Below are 13321 nucleotides of genomic sequence, written 5' to 3'. Positions count from 1 at the left end.
TTTATTATTCTACAAGAAGTTTTTTAAAGTCATGATCAAGAAATAGGTTTAAGAATATCTTTATTATTTATGGTTCAAGAATATTTTTATTTTTGAATATACTCAAAAACACATTCTATCAGAATGTCCGAATTAAAAATTTATAATTCGTAAAATCGGATTTTTAAAATTAATAAAATTTATGATCCCTTAAAATATGCAATTTTCCTTTATTAAATCTATAATAATTGGCTAAAATACCCTTGTCATTAAATTAGATTATATTTTTCAATTATATTTAATTCAATAATATATATTAGAGTAAATTACACGAATGGTCCTTATGGTTTGGGGTAATTTGCGCGTTTGGTCCCTAACTTATTTTTTTAATCGGAAGGTCCCTACAGTTTGTGTTTGTTACACGTTTGGTCCCTATCTTACCTAAAAAGACTATTTTGCCCTTGATTTTTTAATTTATTTAAATAAACAGACCCTCAACCTCACCCCTCACCTTACCTTACATATCTTACCATTTTTCCCTATTTACATAATAGTTTTTTAGGTAAGAGAAGGACCAAGCACATAACAAAAACAAACAATAGGGACCAAACACGTAACAAAAACAAAATGTAGGGACCTTCCGAGTTAAAAAAAAGTTAGGCATCAAACGTACAATTTACTCTATATATTAATCACTTTCTTAAAACAAGTAAAATTGATTAGCCCATATTTATAATAACACAATAATTATTATGAATAGAATAACCTAAGCTTTATATATATATATATATATATATATATATATATATATATATATATATATATATATATATATATATATATATATATATATATATATATATATATATATATATATATATATATATTAGCTCTTATCTAACATCGCCTCATTATTATTATTATCATTTATTTTTTTTATTTTTGGCGGTTGATGGATTTATAAAAAAGAGTTTGTGTGCTTGTGTGAGTAACCATACATGAACTTAATGTTCTTATATAAAAAAATAATTTCAAGTAACCAATGAATTAAATAACATAAGTTGAAATGTTTAAATTACATATCTATTAAATACATAAGTTGAAAATTCTGGAGTTTTAAATAAATATGGTTTAAAATATGTCATCTATCTAGAACCATATTCATTTGAATGACTTTCTTTATAAGAGATATATAACTAGATAGATAGATAAATATAGATATGTTTGAAAGTTGTTTTAAAAATAACTCGGTCAATACGCGTAGAAACAAGTTTAAAATTTCATTAGTGATGCTACAAGTTTTAACACAAGAAACGTAAAAGTAAATCAAATAGGGTTAAACATACAAGAACATACTTATTCTGTATATACTCACATACATATGGTAATCATCAAAACACCATAACTATAAGTCTATAACTAAAACCTCCATTATATCACCTCTAAAGTAGTAAAAAAATCTATTACCATAATCATATTCTTTATAAATCCCTATCACCTTTTAATTCATCTCACCCCCTCTCTATCTCTCAAACTAATTTCGGAGCCCGTAATCAACAATCTCCAACCATCATTACTATGGTAGAATACAACGGTGGTCGAGAGTACACAACCAATGGATGGTGGTGGTAGATGATAACCGATGGTTGTGTTTAACTTTAACATGCTTCAAAGAACTACAAACATTTCTTCATGCTCTTTATTATGATATGCACATATATGTTTAGTTTTACATTTATAAAATCTTAGATACAAATAATAAAATTTTAAATTTCAATTTAAGAAAATTTTAATCAAAAATCCATATGGATGCATTGTTACTGTTAGCGTCATTTAGATGTCATTTGTTTTTTCGAAACAAAAATGACTGAAGTATGTTGATCACCTCGGCAATCCTCTGTAGCAGATGAGGGGGACGAAACGGATGCAACATGTAATAAAAAATTTGTTTCTTTTTTAACCTCTGCAGATTGCTACAATAAGTTAAAATAAGGTGTGAACGAAGTTTGAGGCACATGGTCAAGTGCTGCTCCACGCAACACGCGTGTAACAATTTTTAAGTCAGAAGTCTTCTGAAAAACAAATAGCTGCAAAGAGCCAATTGTTACGCGTGTGCTACGCGGCGCAACAATAAAGGGTTACAAGTGGATTTTTAGAAAAAATAAACAACTTAGGCATGTTATGGTCACTAAAATGACACGTGGCATGCCACATAAATGTTGTAACGAACTAACCGCTTCAAAACTCGTAAAATGGTTTTAATGACGTAAAATTTGAATGTTTAAGCCGTGAAATACAAAAAAATAGTTAAAAAACAAATAACTTGATGAACAAATGAGATCAAAACAAACACAATCACATTACCTTTTATTTATAATACTAAAAAAACATATAAGAAAAGAGTTGACACATCAATGTGTCTATTTGATACCTCCACAGACAACTTCAAGAATCATGTTTATTATTGCTATATTTTGAGCTTAATTAAAATATTACAAATTCCTACATATTAAATAAATCAAAACACGTTACATATTTCTTTGCGTATATAAACTGTGTTTTATGGCTATACTATCATAAATTGAACAAATAAGCAGATTAACAAGTTAGATATGTATAACAACAAATTATTTCGTAAACTGCCCAAATTAAAAAATGACACAAGTAAAGCTAACCTTGTATTGGTTATGCAATTCATTTGAGTGATCATTGTACATAGTGGATATAGGGTTTATGTGAAACCTATTGTTTTGTTGAGTAACCAAAGTGTTAGAGTCATTTCAAGCGCGAATATTGTGTGTAGATATGATCTGTCTAACATGAAACCGAATACTGTAATCCCCGCTTTGTTGTTCTCAAAGTATGTCACTGCAACATGTACAATCCAATCATATTAATCAAATAGGATATGAAAGCAACCATAATTAAGAGTCTTATAAAAATTTAGGGATTAAGATTATATTGTTACACTAGACAAGAATGTACAAGCTTTTTAAGGTTGTTTTCAACCGTCTTGGATTATTTAATTTAAATAGACTTGTTTTACAATAGGCTAGTAATTAGTTTGACAATAAGTTAACCTCCTAGAAAATATATTAGTTTTTTACAGTATATAACTTATTATTACAAACTAAAAGCATGACTTAATATTCTAAGAAGTCATGGTAAGTTATGTAAAAAGTTAATAATATTTTCGTAGAAATTTTTAAATATTTATTTTCACTTAATTACAAAATGATTGAATAAACATGTGATATAACAAGTTATTTAGATATAGTTTTATATATGTTTTTAATCAGTTTATGACTAAAACTAGTTTCAGTTTAGAATTATTTCGGTCTGATTTTACACGACTGTTGAAGGATTAGCCAGTCATTCTAAGATTAGAAACAGTTATAATTATTCCATTCTTTTTATCGACCAGTTTAAGCTTTAAACTATTTAGCTTAGTCATGCGTATCAAATAACGGAACTCACCTAAGGCTTGTCTCTTCTGGAACGAGACTGTATGCCGATAGACTGGAACTAACTTTGTATTGTCCAATTCGTCTTCATCTCCTTCTTCACTATCCGAATGTGACTGAGGGTTAAAATTGTAATTCTGTCTCTCGGAAGTAATGTTAGTAGATGGAGTCTCGTCAATAGGATCAATGTCATCAAATGAGTCCACGGTGGCGCATGTGTGCCATTTGGCTGCCAAGCTTGTCACAGATTGAGCTTTGTGTGTGATCTTTGCCGCATAGCGCAAGCATATGAGTAACCCACTCACAAGTGTAGCCGAGCACAACTACAATCATTACAACATGTCAATATAATTGTGTTGTGGAATAATTTGATGGTTTTGGTTTTGGTTCAATATATCAAAAAATAGCAATTAATACGGGTGAAAGAGAATAAAATTCGTTCACAACCTCTTATTATGATAGTATAACTTTCTAATCAAAATTAATTAATAGATTTTTTATAAATTTCAAAAGGGACAAAAAAAAAAAGGTTAGTGAGTGAAGGATTACCGCGAGTTCTCCAGCAGTAGAAATATTGACGAGTGAGCCTGTCCGAGTCAACACAAGCAAGGAAGCAAACTGGCTAGCTGTAACAAGTATGAGAGTCGATAACACAAATCCACGAAATCTGTGGCTTATGATACGAAGAGTTCTTCTGATTGCAAGATGTTCAATCAATATCAAACCTACATCTCCTTGTCTTTCAAACACTTTAGCAAAATCGTCAAGTCTGAATATTTGCAGAGAACAAGTGAGCTTGAAGAGCATGCAGACAAGAAAGAACAGTGATGTACGGTATAACCAAGACCCCAAAAGCAGGACACAGGCTATGGTGTGGCTTAAGTAGATGTTGGAGATGAAAGGTATTTGATGTGCTCCAGAAATAAACCACCATATCTTGTATATAGCGTCAGCTAGGAAACAAGGAACCACGAATGCACAGTAAAATTTCATTGCTTTCTGCATAAATGAACACTCATGTTGTCAATTTGAACATTTTAGGAACCAAAATCTGTAATCGAGCACAAATACCTAGATGTGAGGTTTAAACCCTAATTTTTTTGGCAATTGTAGTTAAAATGTGATGATCGATGCATATTTATACAGGAATTTCTAAAATCGATAAAAAAATTAAGTGTAATTGGGAAGTATTCCAGGAAACATACATGAAGCTGATCGGAATATCCATGCCGGACTTTATCGCTAACATCAGACATTTTATCAAGGAACAGAAATCGCCGGAGACCGTATTTCCGAGAGAAGGACGAGAGACTGACGAACGAAATAGCCGAGAATACAGAGAGCGACGACTGTACAATCAAATCAAATGGTCGGCGGTGGTTGTAATCGCAGGTGGAACACTGAAACACCATGTGTGATAGAATCGGGACGCAGATCGCCAAGAGGAAGAAGATTGACCATGAGAGACCAGCTTTCCATAGACTTGATTGGTCGAAAAAAATCCAGGAAAAACCCCTGGATTCGAGAGCATCGATAATCCAGTAATTTGATTTTATGTTGATTTTGTTGTTTACTTCTGTTAACAATGTCTCTCGTGAATCCGCCATTGAATTTGGATCAAATTGTTTCCAAATTTGAAAAGAATCCGCGAACAGGGAGATTGTGTTTATGATGAAGGGTGGTTGTATAATGTATATATTGAGGATTACATATATCACGTCATATCTAACTAACTTTTAAAAAATGTATGCATCTAACATGTAAGAAAAATAAAATCTCTTTCTATATTTCTATATTTGATTTTTATCTATCTTTCTACTCAAATAAAATAATAACATTTTACATATATTATTATTATTATTATTATTATTATTATTATTATTATTATTATTATTATTTTGATATTTACATTGATATATTAAATAAGAAAATAAATAATATTTGATTTCTCAATATATAATCATATCATATAATAATAATATATTTTATAATTTAATTTCTTCATATTATTGTTTGTTCCATTATTTGTTAAAAGCAATTTAATATAGTTTTAGTTACATTATCAACATTATGTTTTAATATAAAAATACCAAATTAGTTGTGAATTATCTTTAGTTTCTTTTTGAACGATAGTTGTCTAACATGAGACATTTTTATTTGTCTGTTGTTTAATTTTTAGGTAATTACCACAATATCACATTGATGGTAGTTGTAAATTAAGTTAGTGTTGAAAATTAAAAAAAAAAAATCAAATATTCATCCCTACATATTTATTGATTTCAACAGGTATATATTATCAGGTAATTTAACATAATTTATATTTATTGGTTTTAAGTAACATAAAGTATACAAGATTTAATATCAACACTTGAAAAATTTAGACTAAAACAATCTAAATGAAATACTTTCTAATGATACACTTGTTAGATATTTATGAAAACAACATAAAATACATGGATATTTTGTATATTATAGTATACAAAAATGATTATATTGTATTCATCATATTTAACTGATAATATTATAATTATCTAAAAATCTATAATAATTTAATATATATAGTCTAGTAAGAGGATGTATAAATATTTTTTAAAAAATAACTCATAGCTTTTAAAAAATATTTTTGATATAACCAAAAACTATTTATAACTTATAGTTGTCTATATCCTTAGAAAGTTTTTTTTAATCATTTTGACAAACACTAAAAAATATTTATAAATTTATAAGGTTTTAACACCGGATAAACTAATTCAAACATGTTTTTAAAAAAAACTTTATTTTCATGCCGTTGTAAGCTAACAAAATTTATAAGTTGAAAAATTGTTTATTTTAAATAAACACCCTTAAAATAATATGATTATTAATCCAACATTTGAAATATTGAAAACAAAAGCGGTGAGAGAGATGGAAACCGGTACGATGAGTTGTAATCAAGCTCGTGAACATAAAGGATTGTTGGTAGGTGGTGAGTTGCACGAGTACGTGTTATAATTCAATCTTTCTGTGGTAATGTGGTTTACGTCTTTACAAGCTTACGTCCATTTCGCTTTTGCTTTTTCTCTTTTAATTTCTAAATATTTTAATATCCAGGTTGAAAACTAAAATAAAGTCAAAATTCAAACATGATGGAATTCAACTCAGGTTAGGGGTGCATAAAAAACAAATATTCGATCTGAAAACCAATACGAGAGAGCCCGGATTTTAAAATATGTTATTCGGATCCTATTAGATAGCCTAAGATATTAATATTCTTATTAACAAGCTTTTTGTTTTTGTTTTTAGTTTAACTAATTGTCAGTTCAATACATATCGATTGAAAGCAAACGAGCAACAAGTTGCACCGCTAGCTCTTTCTGGATGGCAAAACCAATTCTTTTGAAAACAACATTTGTGGATCTAGGAGATATGACATTAGAATGCATGACCCGTTCGACTCTATTAAGGAGCTCCACCGATGCGAGAAAACCAAATGTATCGAATGCAAAAGAAACAAACACATGTTGATTTTCTCTACATGCATTCTCGTGCTTTACCACTTTGCACGCAGTGACTTTCAAAGCGGCATGCCCAACTGCGAAACCTCCGCTCCCCAAACCAACGAGAGAAGAGACACCAGTAAGATACTAAGATCCACGCACGCATGCTTCCCTCCTATCCATCCAAAGACAAAAATGTCAACCGGTCTAAGTGTGGACCTGTCATCCTGCGGGTCCGTCAAAAAGTTCATTGGTGCTTCTTTCTTCACAGATATACCAGCACGCCGACAAGCATCAAAGAGAACATCCTGAACCACATCATGTCTATACTTGAAACCAGGGAGCTCTCTACAATGAACCGCGTGTTCCCCAAAGGTATCCAAACATGCCTTGCGACAAATAGGGCATATCTCGTCAATTGAGAATATGAGAATCATGACGCGGTAACGAAGGATAGTTCGATACTCCACAGGAGACATATGCTGGCCAAGACATCAATAGGGATAGTTAGCAGAAAATCCTGAGCATGAGGCGCCCGCAGACACTCAAAGACTGCTTTTTGTCTAACAGTCATATCGAAGTTGACTTCCATATCTTGGACGATTTTGCTAAAAAGGGCACACGACAAAGCTTTTTGGGATTTAGGGGGGGTGTCCTTATTAGTGAAACCGCTACAGTCAAATCCCGGAATTGTATCACGGAGACGAGTTATAGCACATAGATAATCCGATTCCATACCACATATGTCACTATCACGTAAGATGTAGTCTTGTAATGCCCAAGATTGGGCCCTCGAGGCTACAAATGCATAAGAGGAAACCTCGTAGGCCGAGTACAAACCCAAACCACCGAAACGAATAGGTAAGGAAGCCAAGCGCCACTAAATGTCTCCAAAGAAGGGGCCTCCACATACCACCATATCCTCGATAGACCTGCGCAATCCCTTGTCAAAGAATAACGCTGCCTCTTCTATGTGTACCGGCTGACATGTTCTTAAACCAAAGAAAAGTTTGCAATACTCATACATGATCGAAGCAAAAGGAGCTCACTCTGTGGGTCACATAGTTGTGGAAGAAGGCCCATAAAATCAACATCATTGACCGCTCTTTTCATGGCCAGCCCGCTAATAAACCCCGCGTCTCTGCTAACAGCCCCCCCCCCCCCAAGGAGTTTCACCCCCAAAGAAGCCCGAAGCTTCCTACCATGACATGAGGGCAAAAAAATCTCCGTTTTCTTGATGCTCAACTCAAGACCCAAACCTGGACTATGCAACCGAATTATGTTCAACACTCTAGGCACCTCCTCTGAATCCCCAATGACAGTCTCATCATCTAGGTACCAAATATGGAGAAGGAGCTTACAATTGTTTATAATCTTGTGCACAAAGAAGAGGGCCCAAGGGGTCACCTTGCTGCACCCCAGTGACAGACCATATTCTTATTTATATTTCTATTCATTTGAAATTGTGTGTCTTAAAATGTTATTAATTTTATCAAAATATAACAGTTGTCACCATTTTACATGGATAAAAGGATAAATAAGAAAAAAAAATAGAATGATATTTAATTTCTCAGATAGAAATAAATAAATGTTAGATCTTATTTGGACCCGATACAAAACCGTTTCTTTTAAACGGGATGAAAACTTTGTCCAGTGATTTGGTTTTTGAAGATTCCCACCGCTTCAATCTTATTTTTGAAGTGTTTAAACAAATTGGCATCAGGAAATTTCATTGTATAGAGTAAGTTTGAGGTTGCTGTTATGAGAGTAAGTTTGAGGTTGCTGTTATGACCTTTTATAAAAAACCAACTTCATGTGCTGTGTTTGAGGTTGCTGTTATGAGAGTAAGTTTGAGGTTGTCTCTATGAAATTGATAATTATTTTGTGAAAAATAAAAAAATTGAGCTATTTTATAAAAGGTCTTATACAACAATAAGTTTTTTTTAAAAGAAATTAAATATTCTCCTACTTATTATTTCTAAAAAAAGTAAGAAGATATATTTTTTTAAATAACATGATATTTTTTAAATAAAAAACTTATAAGATATTAAATACTAGGTTTAAGATCCATATATTACATAAGTTAATTAAAAAAAATTAATTATAAAGATCTAAATATTTAAGAACTTTGGATTTATAAAAAATAAGAAAAATAATGAACTATCAAAATTGATTTTTTTTATCTTCTAAATTTAAATAAATAAACAAAAGAAACTAATGGGCTTTAATTTGGTTATTTTGAAATAAAAATGTAAGTTCATTAATAAAATTGATATTCATTTATTACTATATTTATTGTAATTATTACATTAAAATATTATGTAGAATTTATTAAAATAGAAAAACCCATAAAATGGCATGTGGAAAAGAAATTAATTCAAAATAACCACAAAATGATATTTAATAAATTGAATTAGCATGTGACATGTGACAAGAAACATTTATTTATTATAGTAGATTTGAATACATTATTACCATACCGATATATTTTTCTAACGTACTCATTTCACAATTTATTAATAAAAACACCTTAAAATAGTCATTTTTAAGTAAATCGATGACACTTATTGCCTTTATATTAAACTAATTTGTTGTCTTATCTTTTCATTTTATCATATTAGGTTATAAAATTAATATATATTTTATATTAACTGTAACAAGATTACAATCTATTTTTACCAGTTTTTTTTGTAAGATATTAACCATTACATATTTATATTAGCTTTTAACATATTTTCCTAAATTTTAAATAATAGTCAAAATTATGAAACCGAATTAATATTAATTTTTTATCTTGCAGTTTAATTATTGAATATACTGTGTACTTTTGTAGTTCGCGTTTATAATACGAATGGGCTTGGCCCAATGAATCAGCCGCCCATGGGATTGGAATATGCGCCTTCCTAAACTACGAATCAACGGCGATCCAAAACGACAACAGAACACCATAAAGATTTTTTTTTAATTAAAATTTCCATTTTCAGCCCCTTAACTATTTAACATAACCAAAACTGGTCCTTATACGTTACCTTATTTCACTGCTCGGTGTTCGAAACCCAGAAATTCTTCGATTTCTAGCACCGGAGTTGGGAGAGAGTAGCTATGGCGGTATCTTTTTTTCCTTCTTCGACGTGTTCCTCGACCGCAGTTTCATTTTCTTCATCTACGATGTCAAGAAGTAGTTTTAAATTTTACGCTAGTTCGTGTTCTTTGTCTCGTGCTTCAATAGGTTCTCCTAATCGGCTTCATTTGAGGTAAATTTCCTTTTTTATTGTTTTGCTTTCTATTGGTTTCGTGAATAGTTCAGATTCTGTTCAAATTTTAGAGAATGAATTTTTTATTTTGTAGCTGAGAAGTCTATTCGTTTTAAGATGGAGAAATGATGTAATTGTTTTAAATTAGAGGAAAACAAGGTATTTTGTTATGATGAATACCGGAAAGCTACTTGTAACAATGATTTTATTGATTTTTGAAAAACTGAGATCCTGCGATATTGAATTAGAATGAGACAAGTGATTCAAGTGTTGAATTGTTGATTGTTGATTGTTGATTGTGATGAATGATGATTTTTTTCTTCTAAAATTCAGCTCGTAGAAACTGAGATCCTGCTAAAATTGAATTCTAAGACTAGTACCTTTGATCAAAACTCAGGTTTAGGCCAGTCAATTTACTCAGTTTTTAAGTTGATTGAGGGAAATAGAAGACAACGTCCCTGTTTATGTTAGTGTAGTGTTTTAGGAGCAAGGAATTTGGATTTGCAATTGTATCAGAAATTGGTACCCAGATATGCTCCAATTACATTTCTAAGCCATGGATTTGAGTTCCCGAACATTCTCACAAAGAGTAATAATCAGTAATCCACCTTGTTATTAGAGGATGAAAGGAATTTGAATTTTCTGAGAAAATAATGGATAATCTGAATCTTTATGTAAGAATAATCCATGGTCTCTTTGTTTATAATTATGTTACAAGTTTTATGTTTACTTGTTTATAATTCATTTTCATGCAATTTCTTGATCATCTCTGTAATTTCACATACATAGGAGGTCATGTAAGGTCCAAGCAAGTGTCCTAAAAGAGAATGAGGAGAAAGTGATTGTAGAAGAAACATTTCAACCCAAAACTTCTCCTGATGAAGAGAATAGAAGTCCAAGTGAGCCCCCTTCAAGTTCTATGGAGAAATTGGTCATAAAGATTGAACAATCTATAAACATCTTTCTTACAGTAAACATCTTTTCTTATTAAATTATTATGCTTTATGCATAAATCGCTCCCTTTAGACTTTAGAATTTGTTTTCTCACTCTAAACATAATACTGGTTTTCTCATGTCAGGATTCAGTAATCAAAGTACTTGACACATTATATCATGATAGAGACTATCCACGTTTTTTTGTTCTTGAAACTATAGCAAGAGTCCCATATTTTGGTAAGTGTTAATAATTTCTTTTCCAATTTATCAGTTTCTTTTTCATATTTTGTTTTTAGTGGACCAAGAATCACATGAACATTGAATATTTATGCCTAAAATGAAAGCGATGTATACAGAACATGTATTTTATGCATATAATGATGTTTTTTATTTTTGAAAATGCAGCTTTTATGTCTGTTCTTCACATGTATGAGACTTTTGGTTGGTGGAGAAGATCAGAGTATTTGAAAGTCCACTTTGCTGAAAGCTGGAATGAGATGCATCATCTGCTTATTATGGAGGTAATATTTCATATATAAGATTCCACTTCTAATAATTCATAAGATATTATTATTTGAAACTTAATAAGATACCCAAATCCCTAATATTAAGATTTGCACTATATTAATTCCAATATTGGGTTTCTTGTTTTAGCAAACAGTATATACTAAATTACTAATAAAACTTTTGTATTTGACTATTTGTTATCTTTAGTATATTTTTTAAACAATAATTGATTTAAACTAATTTTCTTTTCATCTGCTATATTTTTTTTGCAGGAATTGGGAGGAAATGCATGGTGGTTTGACCGGTTTCTTGCTCAACATATTGCTATCTTCTATTATTTCATGACAGTTTTTATGTACATGTTGAGCCCAAGAATGGCGTGTGAGTTTGAAAAATATATAAATATATATAATAACTTCTTGTTTACAATTAATTTTCTGATATTTATATGTTCATTGATTTATTCTGCAGATCATTTTTCGGAATGTGTGGAGGGCCATGCATTTGAAACATATGACAAATTTATCAAGGAAAAAGGAGGTATGCCTCTTAATTTTATTTTATTTTGATTACATTTAGTTCGGTATAAATTGTCTAAAATACCCTTAATAATAATTGGTAAACAGATGAATTGAAAAAAATTCCTCCATCTAAAGTTGCTGTGAAATACTACACAGAAGAAGATCTGTACTTGTTTGGTAAGTTACTTTAATTCTATTTTCTTATAAAGCAATTGTACTTTAAAATTAATGAAGTACATTGCTATTTCTTGTATCTAATCATTTTAGCATCATCTATATACAGATGAATTTCAAACTGCACGGATTCCCAATACCCGAAGGCCAAAAATAGGTAACAATATCTAATTCTTTCTAATAATTTCAATCAAATTACAAAAAAATAGCAACATACTTAATTATCTATTTATTTATATATTATTATGTTCAGAAAATATGTATGATGTGTTTATGAACATAAGAGACGATGAAGCAGAACATTGCAAGACAATGAAAGCATGCCAAACACATGGGAACCTTCGTTCCCCTCATTCTTCAGAAGAAACAGTTACAACTGTTTCTTCTGAAGATGATCTGGGGTGCATTCTGCCTGGCGCAGAATGCGAAGGTATTGTAGATTGTATAAAAAAATCCATCACAAATCCTCCCGTTAACCATATTAAGCCATAAGCATACATAAACATGTAAATAAAGGTAACGAGAGTAGTATCTGATTTATACATACATATGTAGAGAGAGATTTGATACAAGCTTAAATATTAAAAAAGGTGAAATAACTTTTTTATATGAAACATGGAAGGGTGTTTCATTTTAGGTGTTTGTTGGTTGTAATACTTATATATCAATTTTGGTTTTGTTGTTACTTTGTAGATTACTTTTTTTTGACTAGATTATGCAATATATTATCATATTTTTCTGATCATGTTATGGATTTGCCTTTTTTGGGTATTTGATCTAAAAAACAAAATCCTTGAAGAATATACTCTTTCTGTCTCTTATACTATGCAAATGAACACACAAAATGCAAAATATTCTATGAAGATCGATGCTCCAATGTATGAGCTTACTTGAGTATTTGTACCTTAAAAAGGAAGATCGACGTGGGGATCAATATCATGAAAACCATACATTTTTTATGAAAATTAATTTTAGGGTTATTAAAAGTGATACTTGTCTTTTGTAGGAAA

General features: G+C 30.6%; 2 protein-coding genes across 2 annotated transcripts; one reads left to right on the top strand and one right to left on the bottom strand.

Annotated features, from left to right (window-relative positions):
- Window positions 1–2407: 2407 nt before the first annotated feature.
- On the bottom strand, window positions 2408–5139 carry MRB1 (transmembrane protein, putative (DUF3537)). Its single transcript, XM_078965378.1, has 4 exons — window positions 4649–5139; window positions 3993–4442; window positions 3457–3766; window positions 2408–2847 (listed from the first exon to the last, which is right to left on the bottom strand). Exons 1-4 carry the CDS (start codon window positions 5048–5050, stop codon window positions 2711–2713), a joined length of 1299 nt encoding a protein of 432 aa, XP_078821504.1. The 5' UTR covers window positions 5051–5139; the 3' UTR covers window positions 2408–2710.
- Window positions 5140–9969: 4830 nt separating this feature from the next.
- Window positions 9970–12996, top strand: IM (Alternative oxidase family protein). The gene is made up of 9 exons (XM_078966503.1): window positions 9970–10173; window positions 10963–11143; window positions 11253–11346; window positions 11515–11630; window positions 11889–11997; window positions 12088–12156; window positions 12243–12314; window positions 12421–12468; window positions 12565–12996. Exons 1-9 carry the CDS (start codon window positions 10022–10024, stop codon window positions 12801–12803), a joined length of 1080 nt encoding a protein of 359 aa, XP_078822629.1. The 5' UTR covers window positions 9970–10021; the 3' UTR covers window positions 12804–12996.
- The last annotated feature ends 325 nt before the right edge of the window (window positions 12997–13321 follow it).

This window comes from Lactuca saligna, chromosome 7 (genome assembly GCF_052625555.1).
Source record: "Lactuca saligna cultivar CGN05327 chromosome 7, ASM5262555v1, whole genome shotgun sequence".
NCBI classification, from domain to species: Eukaryota; Viridiplantae; Streptophyta; class Magnoliopsida; order Asterales; family Asteraceae; genus Lactuca; species Lactuca saligna.
Note: the sequence above shows the minus strand (reverse complement) of the source record. Positions and strands in the feature narration are given on the sequence as shown.

Excerpts from the sequence above, each read along its gene's own strand:
- MRB1 (XM_078965378.1), bottom strand. The coding sequence starts at position 5,050 with ATGGCGGATTCACGAGAGACATTGTTAACAGAAGTAAACAACAAAATC. Across the intron at positions 4,443-4,648 it reads GATATTCCGATCAGCTTCAT|AAAGCAATGAAATTTTACTG; the intron begins GTATGTTTCCTG and ends TCATTTATGCAG. Across the intron at positions 3,767-3,992 it reads CTACTGCTGGAGAACTCGCG|TTGTGCTCGGCTACACTTGT; the intron begins GTAATCCTTCAC and ends TAATGATTGTAG.
- IM (XM_078966503.1), top strand. The coding sequence starts at position 10,022 with ATGGCGGTATCTTTTTTTCCTTCTTCGACGTGTTCCTCGACCGCAGTT. Across the intron at positions 11,144-11,252 it reads CTATAAACATCTTTCTTACA|GATTCAGTAATCAAAGTACT; the intron begins GTAAACATCTTT and ends TTCTCATGTCAG. Across the intron at positions 11,347-11,514 it reads AGCAAGAGTCCCATATTTTG|CTTTTATGTCTGTTCTTCAC; the intron begins GTAAGTGTTAAT and ends TTGAAAATGCAG.